This window comes from Lepus europaeus, chromosome 9 (genome assembly GCF_033115175.1).
Source record: "Lepus europaeus isolate LE1 chromosome 9, mLepTim1.pri, whole genome shotgun sequence".
NCBI classification, from domain to species: domain Eukaryota; kingdom Metazoa; phylum Chordata; class Mammalia; order Lagomorpha; family Leporidae; genus Lepus; species Lepus europaeus.
In genome coordinates this window covers 11,517,442-11,543,655 of record NC_084835.1, presented here as the reverse complement: position 1 = coordinate 11,543,655, position 26,214 = coordinate 11,517,442, and the positions used below count along the sequence as shown (strand labels likewise).

Sequence of the window (26,214 nt, the reverse complement as noted above, 5' to 3'; positions counted from 1 at the left end):
CCCATTCCACCTAGAAAACTCAAAAATGAGGTTAAAATGAAGCAATGCTACCTGGAACATGTTGCCGTTTTTAATGCACAGGAAAGTGTGTGTTTCTGTGGGAGCCTGGCCACGGTACCCATGACCCAGCCATGGCTGGGATGTGGAGGGATGAAGGAGATGGTAGGGGTGGCTCCAGGAAGGTCTGAGGTGGACTGGACTAATGAAGGGAGAACAGGAAGTATTGGGATTGATCCATATGTTTTAATAATGACAGCAGTGTTAGTTGAGATTCGTGAAGGTACTAATATTTGTGACAAATAATTTTTCTTGCTGTTTTCCTCAGATATTTACTGTATTACTCTTTTCCCTACAAGATGAATAAAAACAAACAGCACCACGCCAGTGACATAAGATACACCCTTTTCTCTGAAGTCGTCATTGGAGTCTCCGCCAACACCATGCTTCTTCTCTTCCACATCCTCACGTTTTTCCTCCAGCACAGGCCCAAGCCCTTGGACCTGACCATTGGTCTCTTGGCCCTCATCCACCTGGTGATGCTGCTAATCATGGGCTTCCTCGTCACAGACATTTTCGGGTCTCGGGGTTTCTGGAATGACGTCATGTGTAAATCGGTTTTCTACTTGTACCGAATCCTGCGGGGTCTCTCCCTGTGCACCACCTGCCTGCTGAGTGTCCTCCAGGCCATCACCCTCAGCCCCAGGAGCTCCTGTCTGGCAAAGTTCAAGCAGATGCCCTCCCATCACAGCCTGTGTTCTCTCCTCTTCCTGTGGATTGTCTACATCTTCATTAGCAGTCCCCTCATCATCACCACCATTGCCACTCCCAATCTGACCTCAGACAGTCTAATCTATGCCACTGAATTCTGCTCCATTAGGCCCATGAGTTATTTCTTTAGGCAGATGTTCTCCATGCTGGCGACCTTCCGAGAAGTCTTTGTGACAGGGCTCATGGCTGTCTCAAGTGGGTACATGGTGACTCTCCTGTGCAGGCACAAGAGGCAGTCCCAACACCTTCACAGCACCAGGATTTCTACAAGAGCTGCCCCAGAGCAAAGGGCCACCTGCACCATTCTCCTGCTCCTGTGCTTCTTCACATTCATGTCTATTTTGGACTACATTGTCTCCTCCTCAAGAGCGATATGGAACAATGACCCAACTCTCCATTGTGTCCACATGCTGGTGACCAATGGCTATGCTACAGTCAGCCCACTGGTGTTCATCAGCACCGAAAAACGAGTAATTACCTTTCTGAAATACGTGCTGGGTTAATGTGTGGTTATTCAGTGATGGATAAATTCTCTAAAGATGCACCAACACATTGGTTTCAAAACCGTTAATCGGAGGATACAGCATGTGCTTTCTGGATTCAATGACATTAGGAAGCTAACCTTTTCTCATTCAGCCCACTTACTTTGATAGATGTGCACGGCCAATGGGTAATAGGTAATTGAGCCACGTGCCTCTCTGACATACCTAATATTTCTGAGTAGCTCCTTAAGGGAGACTGGTGAAGTGGATCTTGCTTGTCATGGCTTGGGGTAGCTCACAGCCTTAGAGGTACATGAACATTTGCAGCACTTTTAATAACTCAATATTCTTGGTGATCTGTATTTCACCTAACCAGCTATATAACTATTTATTACCATAAATTACTATATATTCCAGCAATTCTAATCCTATGTATATTCTTAAAAGTACTGAATGTAGGGACTCAGTTACCTATATACCAAAACCCATGGAAGCCTGATTTATAACAGTCAAAAGAAGTGGACACCACAGAGTAGCAGGTTAAACTGCCCACAGCCCATATCAGAGGCCCCTGTGTGTGCTTCCGATCCAGCTTCCTGCTCACACACTCAGAGGGCAGTGGATGATGATCCAGGTGCGTGGTTTCCTGTCACCCATGTGGGAGACTCAGCTGGCACTCCTGCCTCTGGCTTTGGCCTGGCCCAACCATGGCTGTCAGGCCATTTGGAGAGTGGTTCAACAGTTGGAAGATTCTCATTCTCTCTCATTCTCTCTCTCTCTCTCTCCCTCCCTGTCTCTTTCTGCTACCTCCTATGTAATTCTGTCATTCAAATAAATAATAAATAGGCCGCAGCGTGCCTACCACGGCAGCCATTGGAGGGTGAACCAACAGCAAAGGAAGACCTTTCTCTTTGTCTCTCTCTCACTGTCCACTCTGCCCGTCAAAAAATAAAAAATAAATAAATAAAAACAATAAATAATAAATAAACCTTTTTACAGTGATAACAAGCCCACGTCCATAACCATATGAATATTGAAACAAAATGAGGTGCTGTGCATACAATGGAGTACTATTCAGCTCTAACCAGGGAAGAAACTCTGCTACACGGTGCTATTAGATGAATTTCCCTAAGATTATGCTAAGTGAAATAAGTCCATAACAAAAGAACAAATATTCTATGAATCTACTAATACAGTGTGGAATTTAGAGTAACCTGATTTACAGAGACAGAACCTAGAGAGGCAGTGCAGAGGATGAGGGAAGAGGGCATGGTTTAATGGATACAGGAGGAACAAGTTCCGGAGATGGTGCAGGTGAATCTCCATGGAGGTGGGAATGAACTTAAGGCCACTGAACTGTACATTTAAAAATGGTTAAAATGGTCGAATTTTGTTGTACATATTTACAATAAAACATTACCAAGTACCTTCTTGCCAACCATGAAAAATATTATTCATGAATTTATAAAGAAGAGTACTGTCAAGGGTGTAAAAGTGTGAACATGTAATTTTCAAAGACTTCGAGAATGTTACAGCACATGTGTGCGAAACAGTGATTTGAGGATTACTTCCTAAGTGTTCAGATTTTATTCTCAATTTCCTCAATGAAAGAAGAGGAGCTGTTGGGACTGAATCAGCTAAATGCTACAGTGTGTTTCTCAGCCTTCAAGAGACTTTTAGCATTACCTGAGGCAGCTCCAGTGTCATAAACCTTTAGTTGAAATTATTTATATGAGGCCCAAAGACAGAATCTAAATAGGAAACTACACACAGAAAATACCTATCTCTTTAAACAATTCATAGCATGAAAATTATGGAGGCCTGATATTCTTTTTATTAGTTTTTTATTTGTTCAAGAACTCATTTTCTCCTTTTTTTCAATTTTCTATTTGTATAGGTGAACAAATTTCATGCATTGCATATATACAGATTTTTTTAAAAAAATAAGAAAGGGGAATAGAAAATAGTAGATACTAGAGATGTGTATATATAAATATATATGATTTGTGTGACTATGTAGGTATTAGGCAATTCAACATTTTAAAAGAGAAATTCAGGGAAATGTTATAAAACCAAACACCCTCAGGGCCAGCATTGTGGTGTAGCAGATAAAGCCACTGCCTGTCATGCCAACATCCTGTATGGGCATTGGTTCCTGTCCTGGCTATTCCACTTCTGATCCAATTCCCTGCTAATGGCTTGGAAAAACCAGTGGAAGATGGCCCAAGTGTTTGCACCCATGCTACCTATATGAGAGACCCAGAGGAAGCCCCTGGCTCCTGGCTTCAGCCTGGCCTGACCACTGAGGTCATCTGGGGAGTGAATCAGAATATGAAAGAATCTCTCTCTCTCTGTCTCTCTCTCTCTCTGTCTCTCTCTCTCTCTCAACTCTGACTTATCAAATAAATAAATCTTAAATACACTCTTTGTATTCTATCACCTGGAAGAAAACAATCCAGTTGAGAAATGTATAACAGACATAAACAGATACTTGATAAAAATTAGATACATTTCTGACAAATAAGCACAGAAAACATGCTTTAATCATATATCACTTGGGCTGTGAAATAAAAGCCACAATGCTGCCAAGTGTTCAGGGTGCAGGAATTCTTACTGGTGATGAGTGAGGAGTCAGTTCACACAGTCTTTATGGGAAACAGTGTGGTCACCTCTTTCCTCAGCATAGACTTAACCATACTATCTGCCAGATGCAAGTGCATTTCTAGTTTTAACTCAAACTGTTTGAAAAGCTATGCCTATGCCTATTCCTATAATGTATGCAAGTGTTTATAGCAGCTCTATTTATAATCCTAGACTTTGGATCACTCGAGATCTATTTGAGCTAAGGGCTGGATAAGCAAATATGATGCTTTCACAAAACAAAGTACTACTCAGCAGAAGAGAGAGGTAAGTTACTGATCAGCTCAGCAACATGAATGAATGTTAAGTGTCTTGTGTTCTGAAGAAGTCAGGCTGCAAATGATCTCTATTTTAATATCCACTTGTATGAGGTTTTCAAAAATGAAACAAAACAGGGAGAGAAGAGATCAATAGTTTTCAGGGTTGGTGGAGTGGGCGGTGGTTGAAGACAAAGATGATGCACCCAGGGGAGTTATGTGGTGGAGGGGAACTATTCTGTGTTACACCTGAGTGATGGATACACGAGTATATGGATTTGTCATGACATGGAATTTGGTATTGAAAGAGTGGACTTCAATGTTTACAAAACAAAAACAACAGACCAGCCGGTGCCGTGGCTCAACAGGCTAATCCTCCGCCTTGCGGCGCCGGCACACCGGGTTCTAGTCCCGGTCGGGGCATCGATCCTGTCCCGGTTGCCCCTCTTCCAGGCCAGCTCTCTGCTGTGGCCAGGGAGTGCAGTGGAGGATGGCCCAAGTGTTTGGGCTCTGCACCCCAGGGGAAACCAGGAGAAGCACCTGGCTCCTGCCATCGGAACAGCGCGGTGCGCCGGCCGCAGCGCGCTACCGCGGCGGCCATTGGAGGGTGAGCCAACGGCAAAAGGAAGACCTTTCTCTCTGTCTCTCTCTCACTGTCCACTCTGCCTGTCAAAAAAAAAAAAAAAACAGACCTAAGAAACAGACCTAAGAAACAAGAAATGTTTCATCCAAAAATTGTAAGCCTGCAGTTGTGTCTCTCTGTGTGTAATGTTATTCAGCAATTCAAAAAGAATGAATTTCTATTACTTGCAACAGAATGATTGGAACCAGAAGACATCCGGCTGAGTAAAATAAGCTGAACACAGAAAGGCAAGTATCGCATGTTCACCCTCATATGTTGGAGCTAAACTAAAAAAGAAACAAACGCCCATGTGTATCACGTCTGCTGCAAACAGTGTATTTTCAAGCTTTAAATTCTGTCCAACAACTTGGTAGGAATTATATACTGCTATGGTTTAATGATTATGTCACTAATTTAAAATTTACATGAATGATGTTGCTATATGGGGGCAAACTGTTGAAATCTTTACCTAATATATACTAAACTGATCTTCTGTATATAAAGAGAATTGAAAATGAATCGCGATGTGATTGGAAGGGGAGAGGGAGCGGGAAAGGGGAGGGTTGTGGGTGGGAAGGAAGTTTTGGGAGGGGGAAGCCATTGTAACCCATAAGCTGTACTTTGGAAATTTATATTCATTAAATAAAAGTTTAATTAAAAAAATTACATGAATGAGGTTGAACATCTTTTTACTGATTACTGTATAAAGCCTTTGTCTATTTTTATGCTGGACTATAGTCCTTTTACTGTCTGTCGAACTCTATTTCCTGAAGCATTCAACCTTTGACTACAATTAAGTTACAAATAAGTTAGCTCAAAAATAATAAATATTACATTGAAAAAAGAAAAATTCATAACAGTATTAGACTATAACTCAACGCATAAAATATATGACCACATACTGATATAAACAAGTGATTCATGTATAAATAAATTAGAAGAGAAACATCTTACAGACAGATTCAAAATAATGTGTGCAGACAGATCCCCCCTAAAGCCCTCCCCCTCCAGGGCTGCACTGGGCCTTGCTTTAGAGGAGCAAACAGATGGGGGAGAAGGACTGCACTCCCTGATGCTCTCTGCTGTGTCATCCAGTCCTCCCCTGGCCACTGACCCCAAGCTTCAGATTACACCTGTTATAATTGTTAGTTCTTGTATTTCCATTTTTCCTCTGCAAATGACTCATCCATTCTACCTATTTTCATTGGGAATACGTTGTAAAGTGGGGTCTTCCAACTCCACGGAGCATCAGTGCATCTACATGAAATGAGTGTACTGACTTTTGAATATAGGACACATGGTCCCCTTTTGTCCCCGGTCTCCTAACGCTTCATATAATTTAGCAAAAAGTGCACTGGGGACTGAGCAGAACTTTATCTTATTTCTCAGACAGGGCCTGCTCTGCTCCCACTCCACGGAGTTGAGCACAGCTCAGGATGAGTCTCAGCTGCATCCATGTTCAGTCAGTCTGGGATCTCCTCAACTCCTAACCCCAGCTCAGCCTCCAGTTTACCACTGAGAACTGCTTTTCTTTTTAATATCATTTTTGCAATTGACTGACATTTTGAAACACTGAAAGCTGAGAAGTCATGGAACACAAGACTGATAGACCTCCAGCTACCAGGTAAGAGTGGACTTGGAGGAGGGTGCTCCTCACACTGGAGGGCGAGGATCTCAGAGCCTCCAGGAGCCCTCAGAGGGCACCACGGGTCTCTCAGCCCAGGGCAGGGGCACTGCACAGTGCGGAGTGGTGGGGACTAAGCTGCTGTCAGGATCACAAGGAAAGAACTCGATGTCATCTACAGGGTGGGCCCCTTCTAACCCTCACACTGCTGTGTTAGGGACTAAGGAGTTCGGAGCTCAGCTCTCCCCAGACTTCTCTTGTGCAGGAGGGAATAAAGGATGTGAGGACACAGGTGACGTGTTCCACTGGGGACTCCAGGTTCTGAGCTGCCCACCGGGATCTGTCACCTCTGGGCAGACACTAAAATGACAGCCTGCAGAGAGATGAGCTCAGACGTCCTTCCCTTAAAACTGCAGGTTCCTCTCAGGTGCACAGAGTCCCCTGCACACGTCTGCCTGGTGAGTGGCTCTTTACTACACACGTGGGGAGCCAGGGGCAGGGGGCTTCTAGGCAGGAACTGGGGGACATGAGGTCGTGGGTGAGGGGTGTGCAGACATCAGCACCACCACTCTGCTTGACTCAGAAGAGGGTCTCTGTGTAATGCAGGGGGGAAGTTGCCTAGCGTGCTTGCTCTCTAGACTACAAAATACATAAAAGCATACATTTCCTTTAGGGTCAAATGCACAATTTTGGTCTCAGTTTTCCTGAATAAATCATCTTAATTGACAAGCTGTAGCCTTATGTATTATTATGTTACCTAGTGATTTAAACTAAATCATTCCTTATTCTCAAGGAAGTTTTAAGTTTTACTTTCTTACTTTTTTAAATATACAGCTTAAATTCAGGTCTTATTAAAATACTCTGCTTTTCATAAATAAAATATGACTATTACTTTTATAAGGGATGTATATAGGTAGTGCATTTAAAAATGATTTTAGGCCGGCGCCGCAGCTCAATTGGCTAATCCTCCACCTTGCGGCACCGGCACTCTGGATGCTAGTCCCGGTCAGGGCGCCGGATTCTGTCCCGGTTGCCCCTCTTCCAGGCCAGCTCTCTGCTGTGGCCTGCAAGTGCAGTGGAGGATGGCCCAAGTGCTTGGGCCCTGCACCCCATGGGAGACCAGGAGAAGCACCTGGCTCCTGGCTTTGGATCAGCGTGGTGCGCCGGCCGCAGCGCGCCGGCCGCGGCAGCCATTGGAGGGTGAACCAACAGCAAAGGAAGACCTTTCTCTCTGTCTCTCTCTCTCTCACTGTCCACTCTGCCTGTCAAAAAAAAAATGAGTTTAGATTCGTGAGAAGTAAATGAGTTTCTTTGTTGCAAACATCATCTCACAGCATGTAACCTCACCTCCTGGGAAGTACTTCCACGTGCTTTCTTGTGAAAGCTTTCTTGTCCCAGTTCAAATTTCACAGATGACAAATTATGGTGCCGTCCTGCAGCCTGTGCTCTGCTAGTTCAAAAATTGCAAGTAAGAGGACAGGGAGGCCGGCACCACAGCTCAATAGGCTAAGCCTCTGCCTGCGGCACTGGCACACTGGATTCTAGACTCGGTCAGGGCACCGGATTCTGTCCCAGTCGCTCCTCTTCCTGTCCAGCTCTCTGCTGTGGCCTAGGAGTACAGTAGACGATGGCCCAAGTACTTGGGCCCTGCACCCGCATGGGAGACCAGGAAAAGCACCTGGCTCCTGGCTTTGGATCAGTGCGGTGCACCGGCCACAGCGGCCATTGGGGGGTGAACCAACAGAAAAAGGAAGACCTTCCTCTCTTTCTCTCTCTCTCTCACTGTCCACTCTGCCTGCCAAAAAAAAAGAGGACAGGGATGGTGAAGATTCCATGACAACAAATATTTTTTAAATGGAGAAGCTGCTGGTTTCCCCTGCTGACTCCAAAACCCTGGAACCAAAATCTCTAAGAACTAGAGAGCAGGAAGACCCGTGTTTGTTCCTCTCTTCCCCACGCATTACCCATGTATTAAAACCCCCTGCCCATTCGTTAGTCAGGAACATGCCTGGACCACACATGCAGGCCACGGGAAACCTGCTCTGTGCTGATTCCTGTGCTATGTTTCAGGATTTTTGAAGCATGCTCTTTTCATGAACTCACATGAACAGGTGAATGTCAACCTGTGCCCTGTCACTCAGACACAGAAACGACGGTGATGAAGGAAAGCTCATGTGACCTCATCCATCCCTGGTGGCCCAGGGAGCAGGGTCTGCTGCAAGACTGCCTTTCCTGGTAAGGACAGTGAGCGCCAACGAAGCTCCTTGGGCTCCTTGCCCTTTACTTTCAAAGGATCCTAACACTTCTCCTGACCTTTCTTTCTTTTAAAAAAAAAACTGACTTATTAATTATATGAAAGGCAGAGTTAAAAAGAGAGAGGGAGAACTTCCCCCCACTGATTCACTTCTCCAACAGCTACAACAGCCCAGGCTGGTGCAGGTCCCATCCAGGAGTACGGAGCTCCATCTGGGTCTCCCACATGGGTGGCAGAAGTGCAAGCACTTGGGCATCTTCTGCTGCCTTCCCAGGCACATCAGGAGGGAGCTGGATGGGATGTGGGGCAGTGAGGACACAAACCTGACATGGGGGTCCCTGGGCAGCTTAACTCCCTGCACCTCCTGCCTGCCCCCTCTGCCAATCCTTAAGATATATTTTTATCTTTTTTTGTTTTTTTATGTATTTGACAGGCAGAGTTAGAGAGAGAGAGAGAGAGAGAGAGAGAGAGAGAGAGAGAGAGAGAGAAAGGTCTTCCTTCCATTGGTTCACCCCCCAAATGGCCACTATGGCTGGCATGCTGAACTGATCCGAAGCCAGAAGCCAGGTGCTTCCTCCTGGTCTCCCATGTGGGTGCAGGGGCCCAAGCACTTGGGCCATCCTCCACTGCCTTCTGGGCCACAGCAGAGAGCTGGACTGGAAGAGGAACAACCAGGACTAGAACCCGGTGCCCATATTGGATGCCAGTGCTGCAGGCAGAGGATTAACCAAGTGAGCCATGGCACCGGCCTCAAGATATATTTTTAAAACTCTGATTATCTCACTGTTATAGCTGCAAGTGTGAACCCTGATCTGTACTCCACAATCCTTGGACTTCACAGTGATAGCTGTTCATTCTCACCCCTACTTTTTACAAAAAGCTGCCATTTGTTTGCCTAAATGTCCTCTGGGTGTTTCCTCCTCACACCCACAGGCTCCTGTATTTCCCAGCCTCTCTGCACACAGCACCGACCTCTGCATGGAGATGACGTCTCCTTCCCGGCTGTGCCTGCCGCTCCCCCAGGGCTCTTCACAGTTTCCCAGCTGGAACTGGTGTGTGGTACAGAGAGCAGCTGGTGCTGTTTAACCTGAGTCTCCACCCCACATGCACGTAGCATGCCAGGCTCACCCCTGAATCCCTCTTTTCTAACATAGGAAAGTGATGACAGACATAGTGAAGTTCAGCTATGGTGATAGGACAACCTGAAGAGTATTCCTCACATATGTTAGTCTGAGCACGTACTGCTAAGAGCTGGGCACTCGTGTTATTCACACATCATCTCTATGCCAGGGGGTGTGTATGATTATACTCAGGAAGAAGAAGAGAATCAGGCTAGACCTCCAGCCCTTCCCTCATCCCTCTACCTGTCCACACACTGAGAGGTTTCCTCCTCCTGTTGCCCCTCCACTCCTCACCTGACATGGCCTCAGGTGCACTGGCCAAGCACTGGTCACTAGTAGGGGCCCACTGGATGTTGCCATGCATCACAGCATCATCTGTTTTCTGGACAACAGTGGGTAAGGCTATGTCTAAATGATTGTCTCCGTGATGTACAAGTTACAGGGAGTCTGAACTGTCATCTTTCTCCCTAGGAGCCACAACCTTCACCGTCAGCTCTAACAAATCAGTGCTCAGATATTTCTTTAGATCTCTTACTCCATGGATGCTTATTTCCACCTAATCTGTCCACTTGGCCTTTCCTTTCTTTTAGCCAAGGCGCCCTCTCCAATGTGAGTCATTGCAGAGTTCCTTACTGCCTGTTATGAGACACAGGATGCCACGTCTCCTGGGCTGCCGGTTTCCTGCTGAGTGTTCGGTGTGACTTCGGTGATGCTTCTCTGGCACAGACAAGGGCAGCCTCAGCACCGGCAACCGGAATGGCCTCACCCTGCCGAGGGCAGAGAGCTCCCTCCTGTCCCCTGGTCTCCTGGGCTGTGCTGTGCTGGTCAGATGTGTGTGTGTGTGTGTGACAAGGCACAGCTGGGACAAGATGTGCTACAGGCTTTGCTTTTTAATCTGAAGGGCTCATAGTCACCAGTATCCTGTGTCTTAAAATGACATATTAGACCTCAATTGTATATTAAGTATTATATATAATAATGACATCTCATAGTATTCACAAACATTTAAGAGGGATATATTTTACGTGACTGGTTCACTGAGTTGTGCATGATCCGACATGAGAACACTGCTGGTGACTAGAGAAACATGTCCTGTGCCTCTCCTGGGGCTGCATGGAAGAAGGTGAAATGCCACTTGTGATTGCATCACCTGGTGCCAATTCCTCCATCCACACCCTGGGGGAGGAGAGTAATATTTTTGGCTCCCACTGTGAAATTTCACATTCATAAAAGTCATATTTTCTTACACATTTCAAGAAATGATCTTCCGGAGCCATGACTTCCTGATTATTATTGTCAATGACTGGCGTCTCTACACTTCTCCATTGGCAGAAACATTCATTCTTGTAACAGCAGACTCCTTAGCAACACTGAAAACAAGGCAGGCAAATACCTTAGTGTTTAGTGTGCAACTACAAGAATTTCACAGTGCTGTGTGTTTGCAAGGTCAGATTTTTAAAATGAAGTAAACTAAATTACAGCAAGCCTCACTTCAAAAATAACATGAAAGGTAATTTTAGAAGTGGTGTTAATGTTATTGGACATTTGGGTTTCTATTCTCCTGTGCTTCTTCTTGGGCTCATCATGAGCATAAACTACAACATGATGAACACATAAATGGAGAAATCTGTGTCATCTTTTCTCATCCGTACTTTAGAAAAAGGTTAACTTTCCCTATTGCTGCTACAGAACGTTCATTATAGGAAGTCCATGTTTTCAAATATTTTAACCAAGAAACTGCACCTAAATGATATTCAATATTCATGAATCTTGAACATTTCACTTTCCCTTTTTTCAGATTTTATGTATTTATTTGAGAGGTAGAGTTATAGGCAGTGAGAGGGAGAGACATAGAGAAAGGTCTTCCTTCTGTTGGTTCACTCCCCAGATGGCCACAATGGCCGGAGCTGCACCATTCCGAAGTCAGGAGCCAGGTGCTTCTTCCTGGTCTCCCATGTGGGTGCAGGGGCCCAAGCACTTGGGCCATCTTCCACTGCTTTCCCAGGCAACAGCAGAGAGCTGGATTTGAAGAGGAGCATCTGGGACTAGAACCAGTGCCAAATAGGATGCTGGTGTGGCAGGTGAAGGATAAACCTACTGTGCCATCTAGCCAGCACAACACTTTCCCTTTGTAGCATACATATAGACTATAGATGTGAAAAAATTGAGCCTTATGCCCTTGATCATTAGATGACAGTTTTTCTACATAATCACTGAAGCTCATCAAAATGTTACAAAACTTGTGTTTAGAGGTTGCTTTAAAGTCAGTGTGTGTATTCTACAAGAACTGTTCACCAGTTGGCCATCATCAAATTTTCTAGTCTAACAAAAATTTTACCTTTGGTCTCTTGAATTTAGAGAAATATTATTGCTTACATGAAAGAGAGATGAAAGCTTGGACTCCTACAGAGACCTATCCCACAGGGTTGGGTGGACACTTAGCCTTGAACTAAAATTAATCATGTATCTCTTTAGCACCTTGATTCATATGCATGATTAGAAAATAAATAAGAGTATGTTCCTTCTAATATTTAATAACTGGACTCTGATTCATGGGCTTTTCAAACTTGTAGGATGATTTTTAAAATATGCAAGATGTACAGCTGTGTAGGGGAAGTTACAGGAAAGACCAAAAATACCCAGAGTTCTCTGGACAGAGACTGCTAAAATCTTTAACTGTTACAGTGAGTTTTTATCTCTTCTCTCTTTTAGGCAGGAACAGAGCTGACAAATTAGTGAGAAAACTGCATAGGGTTTTCCAAGTCACACGTGTGAAGAACATCATAACAATAAAAACATCATCAACCATTTCTATCGAGACCATCATGCGCCAGAACTACTTCTGTGTTTGGTACATACGCTCTATCTTTATTCACACAGGAATCTCTAGCATCCAGGCAACATTACTGTCCAGAGTTCAGAGGTGAGTGCACAGAGCTGAGCTCTGTAATAAGTAAAAGTCATACTGGTTGCACATGGCAGATCAGAGACATAAATTTAAGACATCTAGGGCAAAGCCCACAAATTTCAACGTTTGGTCTGTTGGAAGATTAGGAGCATTTGGTCTGGCAGTAAACACCCTGGACTACAGATCACTCTGAGCCAAGAAGGCAGATAGTGAGGACGTGCGCCGTAGTTTGGGAAAATCAAATTTCATAAAAGTGGAATTACTGTAGCCTCAGGAAAAGACTCAAGAAAAAAAACTGCAGAGGAAACGCTTCTGGATCTAGTGGATGTGACACAGAGGACCTACAGGGAGCCCGCCGTGTGGAAACCCAACCACGGGAGACGAGCCGCAGACTCTCGCCACCGCGGGAACCAACAGGAGGTAAGACAAAGACCTCAGAAACCTGAGACATTGTGGGGGGAAAAACAGAAGCCTCTCCCTTCACTCACCGAGCAAAACAAAGAGTACCGCCATTTTCCATATGTAAAGTGCAGCCAAACTCAGTTACTTTGGTGAAACTGGAGAACACATTGAGGGCTGCATAAACTCTTTGTGTGGTCCCAGGGGTAGATCAAAGGAATACTCACAGAGGCCAGATTTCAACTACCCTCAATTCCACTCCCAACTGAGTCAAAAAAAAAAAAAGAGAGAGAGAGAGAGAGAGCGATCCAGCAAGGAACAAGGGAGTGAACAATCTGGGAGAGTCGCTCTTTGCACAGCCTTAAACCTCAAGAATCAAGCATAGCTCTCTGGCCACACTCATCACAGCCCCTAAGGATCCAACAAAGCAGACAGCCCACTTAGAGGCATAGTATAACGAGAAAAAAAACACCACAGCAAAAAAAAAAAAAACATAAATTATCTCCAAATGCCAAACAACAAACGTAGAAACCGAGGTAACAAGAACAAGGAAGACACTATGATGCCCCCAAGTGAACAACACACCCCAATCCAAGATTATGAAGATGAAGAGATAGAGGAAATGCAAGAAGCGGATCACAAAAAATTAATAAGAACATTAAGAAGTTCTCAAAAACAAATTCTTGAACTACAGAAATCCTTAATGGACAAGATAGAAAATCTCTCTCACGAAAATGAAATATTAAGCAGGAATCAAAATGAAATGAAACAACTAGTAGAACATGAAACTGTGATAGTGACAAAAAACCACAATGAAATGAAGAACTCAATAGATCAAATGACAAACGCATTAGAGAGCCTTAAAAACAGAATGGGTGAAGCAGAAGAGAGAATATCAGACTTAGAAGACAGAGAACAGGAAAGGAAACAGTCAAATCAAAGTAAAGAAGAAGAAATCAGAAATCTAAAAAATACTGTCAGGAATCTACAGGATACTATTAAAAAACCCAACATTTGGGTTCTAGGAGTTCCTGAAGGCATGGGGAGGGAGAAAGGATTAGAAGGCCTTTTTAGTGAGATACTAGCAGAAAATTTCCCAGGTTTGGAGAAGGACAGAGACATCCTAGTACAGGAAGCTAGTAGAACCCCTAATAAACATGCTCAAAAGAGATCCTCACCATGACACGTCGTAATCAAACTCACCACAGTGAAACACAAAGAAAAGATCCTAAAATGTGCAAGAGAGAAACGCCAGATTACTCTCAGAGGATCTCCAATTAGACTCACAGCTGACTTCTCATCAGAAACCCTACAAGCTAGGAGAGAATGGCGAGATATACCCCAGGTATTAAGAGAGAAAAACTGCCAGCCCAGAATATTATATCCTGCAAAGCTCTCATTTGTGAATGAAGGTGAAATAAAGACCTTTCACAGCAAACAGAAACTAAAAGAATTTGTCGCCACTCGTCCAGCCCTGCAAAAGATGCTTAAAGATGTGTTACACACAGAAACACAGAAACATGGTCACCAATATGAAAGAAGATAAAGGAAGGAAACCTCACAGCAAAAGATCACAGGAATCTCAAACCATATATTAGAAAAAATATTGGCAAATGACAGGGCAAAGTTACTCCTTCTCAATAGTCACATTGAATGTTAATGGCTTGAACTGTCCAGTTAAAAGACACCGATTGGCTGATTGGGTTAAGGAACAAAACCCATCTTTTTGCTGCTTACAAGAAACTCATCTTTCCAACAATGATGCATACAGACTGAAAGTGAAAGGCTAGAAAAAGATATACTATGCCAACAGAAATGAAAAAAGAGCGGGCGTAGCCATCTTAATATCGGACAACATAAACTTTACCACAAAAACTGTCAGGAGAGACAAAGAGGGGCACTATTTAATGAGTAAGGGATCCATTCAACAGGAAGATATAACGATTATCAATGTATATGCACCTAATTACAGGGCACCAGCTTATTTAAAAGACTTGTTAAGGGACTTAAAGGGAGACTTAGACCCCAATACAATAGTATTGGGGGACTTCAATACTCCACTCTCAGAGATAGACAGATCATCAGGACAGAAGACCAACAAGGAGACAGCAGATTTAAATGACACTATAGCCCAAATGGATCTAACAGATATCTACAGAACATTTCATCCTACACATAAGGACTTTACATTCTTCTCAGCAGTACATGGAACCTTCTCTAGGATTGACCACATACTAGGCCATAAAGCAAGTCTCAGCAAATTCAAGAGAATTAGAATCATACCATGCAGCTTCTCAGACCACAAAGGAATGAAATTGGAAATTGGCAACTCAGGAATCCACCGAGCACGTGCAAACACATGGAGATTGAACAACATGCTCCTGAATGAACAATGGGTCATAGAAGAAATTAAAAGAGAAATCAAGAATTTTCTGGAAGTAAATGAGGATAACAGCACAACATACCAAAACCTATGGGATACAACAAAAGCAGTGTTAAGAGGAAAATTTATATCAATAGGTGCCTACATCAAGAAATTGGAGAGGCACCAAATAGATGAGCTTTCAAGTCATCTCAAGGATCTAGAAAAGCTGCAGCAAACCAAACCCAAACCTAGTAGGAGAAGAGAAATAATTAAAATCAAAGAAGAAATCAACAGGATTGAATAAAAAAAATTACAAAAAATCAGCCAAATGAGGAGCTGGTTTTTTGAAAAAGTAAACAGAATTGACACCCCATTGGCCCAACTAACTAAAAAAAGAAGAGAAAAGACCCAAATCAATAGGATCAGAGATGAAAAGGGAAATGTAACAACAGACACCACAGAAATAAAAAGAATCATCAGAAATTACTACAAGGACTTGTATGCCAGCAAACGGGGAAATCTATCAGAAATGGACAGATTCTTGGACACATACAACCTACCTAAATTGAGCCAGGAAGACATAGAAAACCTAAACAGACCCATACCTGACACAGAAATTGAAACAGTAATAAAGGCCCTCCCAACAAAGAAAGGCCCAGGACCAGATGGATTCACTGCTGAGTTCTACCAGACATTTAGAGAAGAACTAACTCCAATTCTTCTCAAACTATTCAGAACAATCGAAAAAGAGGGAATCCTCCCAAATTCTTTCTATGAAGCCAGCATCACCTTAATTCCTAAGCCACAAAAAGAAGCAGCACTGAAAGAGAATTACAGACCAATATCCCTGGTGAACATAGATGCATAAATACTCAATAAAATTCTGGCCAATAGAATGCAACAACACATCAGAAAGATCATCCACCCAGACCAAGTGGGATTTATCCCTGGTATGCAGGGATGGTTCAACATTCACAAAACAATCAACGTAATACACTACATTAACAGACGGCAGAAGAAAAGCCATATGATTCTCTCAATAGACGCAGAGAAAGCATCTGATAAAATACAACACCCTTTCATGATGAAAACTCTAAGCAAACTGGGTATGGAAGGAACATTCCTCAATACAATCAAAGCAATATATGAAAAACCCACGGCCAACATCCTATTGAATGGGGAAAAGTTAGAAGCATTTCCACTGAGATTTAGTACCAGACAGGGATGCCCACTCTCACCACTCCTCTTCAATATAGTTCTGGAAGTTTTAGCCAGAGCTATTAGGCAAGAAAAAGAAATTAAAGGGATACAAATTGGGAAGGAAGAACTCAAACTATCCCTCTTTGCAGATGAGATGATTCTTTATTTAGGGGACCCAAAGAACTCTACTAAGAGACTACTGGAACTCATCGAAGAGTTTGGCAAAGTAGCAGGATATAAAATCATCCACAAAAATCAACAGCCTTTGTAGACACAGGCAATGCCACGGCTGAGGAAGAATTTCTAAGATCAATCCCATTCACAATAGCTACAAAAACAATCAAATACCTTGGAATAAACTTAACCAAGGACGTTAAAGATCTCTACGATGAAAACTACAAACCTTACAGAAAGAAATAGAAGAGGATACCAAAAAATGGAGAAATCTTCCATGCTCGTGGATTGGAACAATCAATATCATCAAAATGTCTATTCTCCCAAAAGCAATTTATACATTCAATGCAATACCAATCAAGATACCAAAGACCTTCTTCTCAGATCTGGAAAAAATGATGCTGAAATTCATATGGAGACACAGAAGACCTCGAATAGCCAACGCAATCTTGTACAACAAAAACAAAGCTGGAGGCATCACAATACCAGATTTCAGGGCATACTGCAGGGCAGTTGTTATCAAAACAGCATGGTACTGGTACAGAAACAGATGGATAGACCAATGGAACAGAATAGAAACACCAGAAATCAACCCAAACATCTACAGCCAACTTATATTTGATCAAAGATCCAAAACTAATCCCTGCAATAAGGACAGCCTATTCAATAAATGGTGCTGGGAAAATTGGATTTCCACATGCAGAAGCTTGAAGCAAGACCCATACATTTCACCTTACACAAAAATTCACTCAACATGGATAAAAGACTTAAATCTATGACCCGAAACCATCAAATTATTAGAGAGCATTGGAGAAACCCTGCAAGATATAGGTACAGGCGAAGACTTCTTGGAAAAGACCCCAGGAGCACAGGCAATCAAAACCAAAATTAACATTTGGGATTCCATCAAATTGAGAAGTTTCTGCACTGCAAAAGAAACAGTGAGGAAAGTGAAGAGGCAACCGACAGAATGGGAAAAATGATTTGCAAACTATACTACAGATAAAGGGTTGATAACCAGAATCTACAAAGAAATCAAGAAAATCCACAACAACAGAACAAACAATCCACTTAAGAGATGGGCCAAGGACCTCAACAGGCATTTTTCGAAAGAGGAAATCCAAATGGCCAACAGACACATGAAAAAAATGTTCAGCTTCGCCCATTCTCTTTTTAAGGCTCTCTAATATGTTTGTCATTTGATCTATTGAATTCTTCATTTCATTGTGGTTTTTTGTCACTATCACAGTTTCATGTTCTACTAGTTGTTTCATTTCATTTTGATTCCTCCTTAATATTTCATTTTCACGAGAGAGATTTTCTATCTTGTCCAGTAAGGATTTCTGTAGTTCAAGAATTTGTTTTTGAGAACTTCTTAATGGTCTTATCAATTTTTTGAGATCTGCTTCTTGCATTTCTTCGATCTCATCATCTTCATAATCTTGAGTTGGGGTGTCTTTTTCATTTGGGGGCATCATAGTGTCTTCCTTGTTCTTGTTAGCTTGGTTTTTGCGTTTGTTGTTTGGCATGTTGGAGATATTTGGTTTCTTCACTGTGGTGTTTTTTCTTGTTACACTATGGCTCTATATTAAGTGGACTGTCTGCTTTCGGTGGAGCCTTAGAGGCTTGAGATGAGTGTGGCCTGAGAGCTGTGTTTGGTTCCTCAGGGTTGAGGGTGTGTCAAAGATGACACTCCCAGGTTAGGTGTGGTAAATCTCTCTTTCTTTTTTTTTTTTATTTTATTCAAAAGGGAAGTAATTCCGCACAGCTGAACGTAATTGGAGGTAGTTAGCAGGCGAATGATATACCCACAGGAGCCAGAGATTGGAAGCTCTTTCCCAAGGACCACACAGGGAATCTCTGCTGCCCTCAGTGTGGGCTCCAATTCTCCTGCAGTCTCCCACTGGGTTGCCAAGTTAGACACTAATCTCCTGTTATTTCACCCCTCCCCCCAGAGTCAGGTTTTTCTGCTAGGCTCAGGGCCAGTGCAGACCTGAGGTCGCCCTGCTTATGACGTAGGTCCAAAATGGCGCCTGCTCTTTGTCTTGGTTGCCTTTGAGGGGTGAGCGGAGAGAGAGAAACTCGTGTCCGTATCGGTCACTTTTTTTTTTTTCCTCTCTCTCTTCTAGTTAGCCTGGTGAACTTTTCCCCACGGAGTTTCAAGCCTCGTTTCCTCTAGCCTCCTCTTTCCGCTTGCCCGCTGGTGTCTCAGGCTATTGAGGTTCGGCTCACCTCGCGTTCCAGCGCTGGTGCGTTGAGTCTGCTGCTGGTGTCCCGAACTTGGGCTTCCACGCTCTCCACGCAGGTCCACTGTGAATCACTAGTTCCAGAAGAGTTTCCTCTGCTGTTTTTTCCCCTACTCTTCCTTGACCCTGCAGTATCTCCACTTTTATTAACCTGTGTGTCTTGACGAACTATCAATGTGCTCCCTTCCTATTCTGCCATCTTGCCGCTCTCAAAAAGATGGGACACGGGCACTCCCTTGACTTGCATCCTCTGGTCTGCTTTAACACAAACCAGGAGGAAAAGAAAGCTAGGCATCAGAAGCAATGGGTGGCAGGCCTATTAATGGCTGATCTGTACAGTGATCTGCCCTCAAGGAGACCCAACAGGCCAGTCCACTGCAGTGGCTTTCAATGTGGTAAGCCTGGGCTTCAGCAGAAGTCAGCTTGTGAAGAGCCCTGGCAGTTCTGCCAAGAGTTGGATCACTGGAAATGGACCTGCCCTGGAGTCGAAGGATGCCCAGGTCAGAGCCACAGATCTTATTGGCTCCAAGCTGAAAAGCCCTTCACTCAGCCCAGCTTCCAAAGTGACCACTGCAGCTGAGGGGATGGTCAAGTAGGGTCAGCAACACTGCAGGCAGAACTGTAAATTTCTTGTTAGAGATGCCACCTGCCTTGACCTGGCCAGCTCTCCTCCCAGGCCAGCCAAGTAATGAAAGTCAACAGAGTGCCTTCCCCTAGGAGGTTCACACCTCCCTTAGGATATACCCCATGTGAAGAGATAGATAGGTCTGGGCCTCTTAACTTACAAGGCCTAAAGCCCACCAGATTATTATCAAGCCCCTTCTATCAGGTTCTATTTGCCTCTCAATCAGAAAACTTAATTGTAGCTTAGACAGCACCTTTCTTAGCACATCTAATAATGACTCTGTCCTTTGTTCTAGACCCTGTCTAGCACACTTGGGCCTCATTCCTTTGTAATCATAACCTCTACTCTACCACCAATGGCTCTACTTCCAACCTGTGTGTACTGATGGTCCTCTTCCCCACTTAATGCTGTATAATTGTTCGAACCTGGTAAATACCACTCTTAGGATCATTGGTTACTATCCTCACTCTGTCTTTTATGACCTTGTCTAAATATGATCAGAGTCGGCAAACTTGGAAGGCGTCCATAGCCTTGGCAACTCATGACGACAGCCTAGGGTGGTTACTGGCGCCATAAACTAGAGTGTCAATTTGTTGGGTCAACAACAAGAGCCACTGTGCACTTGCTCCTCATGTGGGATCTCTGTCCTTAATGTGCTGTACATTGTGATTTAATGCTATAACTAGTACTCAAACAGTATGTTTCACTTTGTGTTTCTATGTGGGTGCAAACTGTTGAAATCTTTGTACTAAACTGATCTTCTGTATATAAAGAGAATTGAAAATGAATCTTGATGTGAATGGAAGGGGAGAGGGAGCGGGAGAGGGGAGGGTTGTGGGTGGGAGGGAAGTTATGGGAGGGGGAAGCCATTGTAATCCATAAGCTGTACACTGGAAATTTATATTCATTAAATAAAAGTTAAAAAAAAATGTTCAAGATCACTAGCAATCAGAGAAATGCAAATCAAAACCACAGTGAGGTTTCACCTCACCCCGGTGAGAATGGCTCACATTCAGAAATATACCAACAATAGATGCTGGCGAGGATGTGGGGAAAAAGGGACACTAACCCACTGTGGGTGGGAATGCAAACTGGTTAAGCCACTATGGAAGTCAGTCTGGAGATTCCTCAGAAACCTGAACATAACCCGACCATACAACCCAGCCATCCCACTCCTTGGAATTTACCCGAAGGAAATTAATTTGGCTAATAAAAAAGCCATCTGCACATTAACGTTTATTGCAGCTCAATTCACAATAGCTAAGACCTGGAACCAACCCAAATACCCATCAACAGTAGACTGGATAAAGAAATTATGGGACATGTACTCCATAGAATACTATACAGCAGTAAGAAACAACAAAACCCGGTCATTCACAACAAGATGCAGCAATCTGGAAAACATCATGCTGAGTGAATTAAGCCAGTCCCAAAGAGACAAATATCATTTGTTTTCCCTGATCGGGGACAACTGAGCACCAAAGGGGAAACCTGTGGAAGTGAAATGGACACTATAAGAAACAATGACCTGATCAGCTCTTGTTCTGACTCTAGATGTACAATGTAATACTTTGTCCTTTTTAGTATTTGTTGTTGTTGTTGTTGTTCTAGTACTATTATTTGAACTCTGTAATTAACACACAATTATTCTTAGGTGTTTAAATTTTAACTGAAAAGTGATCCCTGTTAAATATAAGAGTGGGAAAAAGAGAATGAGGAGATGTACAATATGGGACATGCTCAATAGGACTTGCCGCAAATGGTGGAGTTAGAAACATGCCAGGGGATTACAATACAATCCCATCAAGGTGGCATGTACCAATGCCATCTCACTAGTCCAAGTGATCAATTTCAGTTCACATTCGATGGCTCTGATGGGTCTAAGAATCAAAGGGATCACACAAACAAGACAAGTGTCTGCTAATACTAACTGATAGAATCAAAAAGGGAGAGAATGATCCAACATGGGAAGTGGGATACACAGCAGACTCATAGAATGGCAGATGTCCTAAACAACACTCTGGCCTCAGAATCAGCCCTTAAGGCATTCGGATCTGGCTGAAGAGCCCATGAGAGTATAGTAGGCATGGAAAGCCAAGATACCATGGAAAAGAAAATAAAAGAAGACCTAAATGAAAGATCTCTGTGAGTGAGATCCCAGTGGAAAGAACGGGGCCATCAAAGAAGGAGGTACCTTTCTCCAAAGGGAGGAGAGAACTTCCACTTTGACTATGACCCTATCGGAGTAAGATCAAAGTCAGCGAACTCTAAAGGCTCCCATAGCCCTGGCAACTCATGACTAGAGCCTAGGGAGATTACTGACGCCATGAACAGGAGTGTCAAATTGTTAAGTCAGCAACAGGAGTCACTGTGTACTTACATCCCATGTGGGATCTGTCCTTAATGTGTTGTCTAATGTGCAGTGATGCTATAACTAGTACTGAAACAGTATTTTTACACTTTGTGTTTCTGCGTGGGTACAAACTGATGAGATCTTTACTAATTATATACTGGATTGATCTTCTGTATATAAAGATAATTGGAAATAAAAAAAAACCTGGTGTTAAATTGGAAATGGCATAGAAAATTAATTATTTTTAAAAAAATATTATGTAGGATCTCTGTCTTTAATGTGCTGTACACTCTCATTTAATGCTATAACTAGTACTCCAACAGTATTTTTTTTTCACTTTGTGTTGCTATATGGGGGTAAACTGTTGAAATTGTTACCTAATATATACTAAACTGATCTTTTGTATATAAAGAGAATTGAAAATGAATCATGATGTGATTGGAAGGGGAAAGGGAGCGGGAAATGGGAGGGTTGTGGGTGGGAGGGAAGTTTTGGGAGGGGGAAGCCATTGTAACCCATAAGCTGTACTTTGGAAATTTATATTCATTAAATAAAAGTTTAATTTAAAAAAGCAATATAAAAAAAAGATCACTTTGAAATAGTGCAGCTCTGTATGTCTCACCCACTAAGAAGCTTTTCCTGTGAGGATCTTATTTGCACATGTATGCAATTCTCTTCATTTGAACTCACCAAGATTGAACCCAACACTTAATCAAGATGACGTACAACAAATCCAAAACACCCATTGCTATTGATTGTCATGAACAACTGAAAACTATGCAATGAGGAAATATTCTCTATGATATTTGGCAGCTTTTCATGTACCAGAAAGCACAGGTCTCATAGGAGACCAGCCACAGCAGACGTAATCCATCCATGATTGGGTGAAATGGGATAGGGGAGAGAGGGGACAGCTTATGGAGGTGTGACATGGACAGGAGTATTCAAGGGGAAACAAGGATGCATTGGGAGTGACCATGTGTTTTGATGATAGAGGTATTGTTGGCTGATTTGGTAACAGTGGTTATATTTGTGATACTGAGTTTTTCTTGCTTTTCTCCCCAGATACTGCTCTATTCGTCCTAAGATGAATAAAAATAACAAACTTTCCAGTGTTATAAATATCAGATACATCTTCTTCTCTGAAGTCAGTGTTGGGATGTCAGCAAATGCTTTCCTCCTTCTTTTCTACCTCTTTCAGTTCTTTTACAAGCACAGACCCAAGTCCACAGACCTGCCCATTGGTCTCTTGGCCCCAGTTCACCTAACGATGCTGCTAATCATGGGGTTCATGGCTACAGACATGTTTGTGTCTCGAGGTTTCTGGGATGACATCACATGTCAATCATTTATTTACATATACCGGTTGATGCGAATCCTCTCCCTGTGCACCACCTGCCTGCTCAGTATCAGCCAGGCCATCACCCTCAGCCCCAGGAGCTCCTGTTTGGCAAAGTTCAAACTATACCTAGCCCCACATCAGCAGCTGTGCTCCCTCCTATCCCTATGGGTCTTCTCTATGTTCTTTAGTGCTCACTACTCCTACTCTGCTGTTCATTTCTCCAATGTGAGCTCAGGCAGTCTTCTATTTCTCAGTGAATCCTGCACTATTGTGCCCATGGGTTACTATGTCTGGCAGTTATTTTCCATCCTGGGCATCTTCCGAGATGCCTCCCTCTTAGGGCTCATGGCCCTCTCAAGTGGGTACATGGTGATCCTCCTGTGCAGGCACAAGAGGCGGTCCCAGCACCTTCACAGCACCAGCCTCTCTCCAAGAGCCTCCCCAGAACAAAGGGCCACCCGCACCATTCTACTGCTCATGAGCGTGTTTGTGTTCATGTACTTGTTGGAATGCACTGTCTCCTCCTCAAGAGTGATGTGGAACAATGACCCGGTGTTTCGCTGTGTCCAGATGATGGTGGCCAACGGCTTTGCCACAATCAGTCCTTTGCTGCTAATCAGCACTGAAAAACGTATAATAGACTTTTTTAAATCCATACAGGGGAAGAAAACAAGGATTAAATTATTCAGCGTTGGATAATTTTTTTTCAACTTTATGGTGATAGAGATACTAATTCCCTGTGTTGACCATTACTCAGTGTACACCTGAACTGAAACATCACATTATACCTCCAAATTATGGATAAACATTACATGTCAATTTTAAACAGAACATATTATATATTTTAACAAATATACTAATATAACTTGTTAGCAATGGGGATGCTGGGTGGGAATATGGAAATTCTTGCAGTACCTCAAAATTGCTGTTGAATTTTAATGTTTAAAAAGTAAGTTTAAAAATTGTCCCAATATACTGGCTTCAAAAAGGTTAATCATGGTACATAGCAGATGCTCTCTCGGTTGAATGAAAACATGGAGCTATACTTTCTCAGTAACCTGTTTCCTTTGATATATGTGGATGTCACATATTTTAGATATAATTGAACCATATGCCTTTCTTAGTAAACAGAAGGACTTTATATTTCCACTCAAGCTCTTCGAGGGTGCCTGTGAGGAGGGTCTCTCTTGGGCGAGCCCACACTACCTCCGATAAGTGATTGCTCATAGCACTTTTTAATAAGCCTCAGCATTCTGAATTTAGCCTAAGAAATGTCTGTCACCATCAATCACCATTTTATCCTGCAATTCTGCCAAAAAGAATTGAATACAGAAACACAGCTGTTTGTACGGCAAGGCTCATCATACCAGGATCTAAATACTCAAAGGCAGAAACAACTCAAGGTCCATGACCACCTGAGTGCACACCAATATGGCCTGGACAGAGTATTATTCAGCCTTAAAAAGGGACAGCACTCCCTCTGGTACGTGGTTCAGCACAAAAGTCATGAACTATTTCATAACAACTAGACTGTCAGTTACAGAGAACAAATATTCTGTGAATCTAGTGATGGGAAGTGAAACTCAGAGCAGACAAATCCATAGAGACAGAGAATAGAATGGCAGTCTAGATGCTGAGGGAATAGGGAAATGGACAAAGAATTTCCGTCTGGGATGAAGAAAAGTTCTGGAGATGGATGGTGGTGATGGGTGCACAGCAATGCAAGTGGACTTATGCCACTGCATTATTGTACACTTAAAATGGTTTACAGGGTAACCTTTGACTATAATAAGAAGTTTCCAATCACTGACCAGCCAATTGTGAATACATACTCTCTGAAGTTAGAGAAGCCAAGTCACCAGATTTGAAAAGCATCAGAACATAATATTTTCAATGATTTAGGTTAGTTTTATTTTAAAGGTACATGTTGTTGACGCACAGTGTGATAATTCAATACCTGTAGCCAATGTGCGGATATCAAATCTTGTTATTTGGCATTCCTTTCTCCTTCAACATTAAACTGTTAAATTAACACTTAATAGTTGTGTGTGTGTGTTTGTGTTGTGTGTGTAGTGTGTGGGTATAAGAAGAGAAGGAGTGAGGAGAGAAAGGGTGGGGGCAGAGAATGGCATCAATTTTAGGACATGGTAGCAAATTTGTAAGAATAATAATTTGAAGTTCGTTCCCTAAAGGTGCACATCTTATTTGTAATCTAATTTACCTGAAGAAATTATCAAAGTTTTCAGTGTGGATAAGTACTACTCTGTACTGCTCATAATTTCACAGATTTCTGCAATCCCTTAGTAAGCTCTGGTATCCTACCTTCCTAAATGAAGTGCTTTACATGAGGGGGAAAACAGAATTTAAGTACTGAATCATATATGAAAATTACCTAGCCTTGATATCAATTCACGTTCTGAAAAATATGGAGATATAAAATTCTTTCTTCTTGGAAAAAGTAATAAAAACAAAGTTTTTCACAGGCATACTTTTAAATATGTGATGATACAATGGCACTTGCAAAACTTCAAGAGAAAATGAAATTGCTAGCTTATTTTGGTGCCAAACATTATTGAAACCAATGAATAGGTCTTACCATAAGAAATTATGAAAGCACATATGGGATCCCAGTAGTTTGCAGAAGCAAAGAAAAGAGTCAAAGAGATTGGCCACCTGATGCACACTGCAGCACCCAAGAAGATTGGGAAAAGGCAGAGAGCACAGCACATCCTTCCTCGGGAAAGGATGAGAGCAGAGGAGCTGCCTTCAGCATTCTAGCCTACAGGACGGCAGTCACACAACAAGGCAGGAGGACTATCAGAGCTACCATCTAG

At 42.8% G+C, this 26,214-nt stretch overlaps 2 protein-coding genes across 2 annotated transcripts; both read left to right on the top strand.

Moving 5' to 3' along the window:
* The first annotated feature begins 356 nt into the window (after positions 1–356).
* Positions 357–1,271, top strand: LOC133766193 (vomeronasal type-1 receptor 48-like). The gene has a single exon (XM_062199912.1). The coding sequence runs from the start codon at positions 357–359 to the stop codon at positions 1,269–1,271; it is 915 nt and encodes a 304-aa protein (XP_062055896.1).
* Positions 1,272–10,881: 9,610 nt separating this feature from the next.
* Positions 10,882–24,079, top strand: LOC133766192 (vomeronasal type-1 receptor 90-like). Its single transcript, XM_062199911.1, has 3 exons — positions 10,882–10,957; positions 12,481–12,691; positions 23,104–24,079. Exons 1-3 carry the CDS (start codon positions 10,882–10,884, stop codon positions 24,077–24,079), a joined length of 1,263 nt encoding a protein of 420 aa, XP_062055895.1.
* Positions 24,080–26,214: the final 2,135 nt, after the last annotated feature.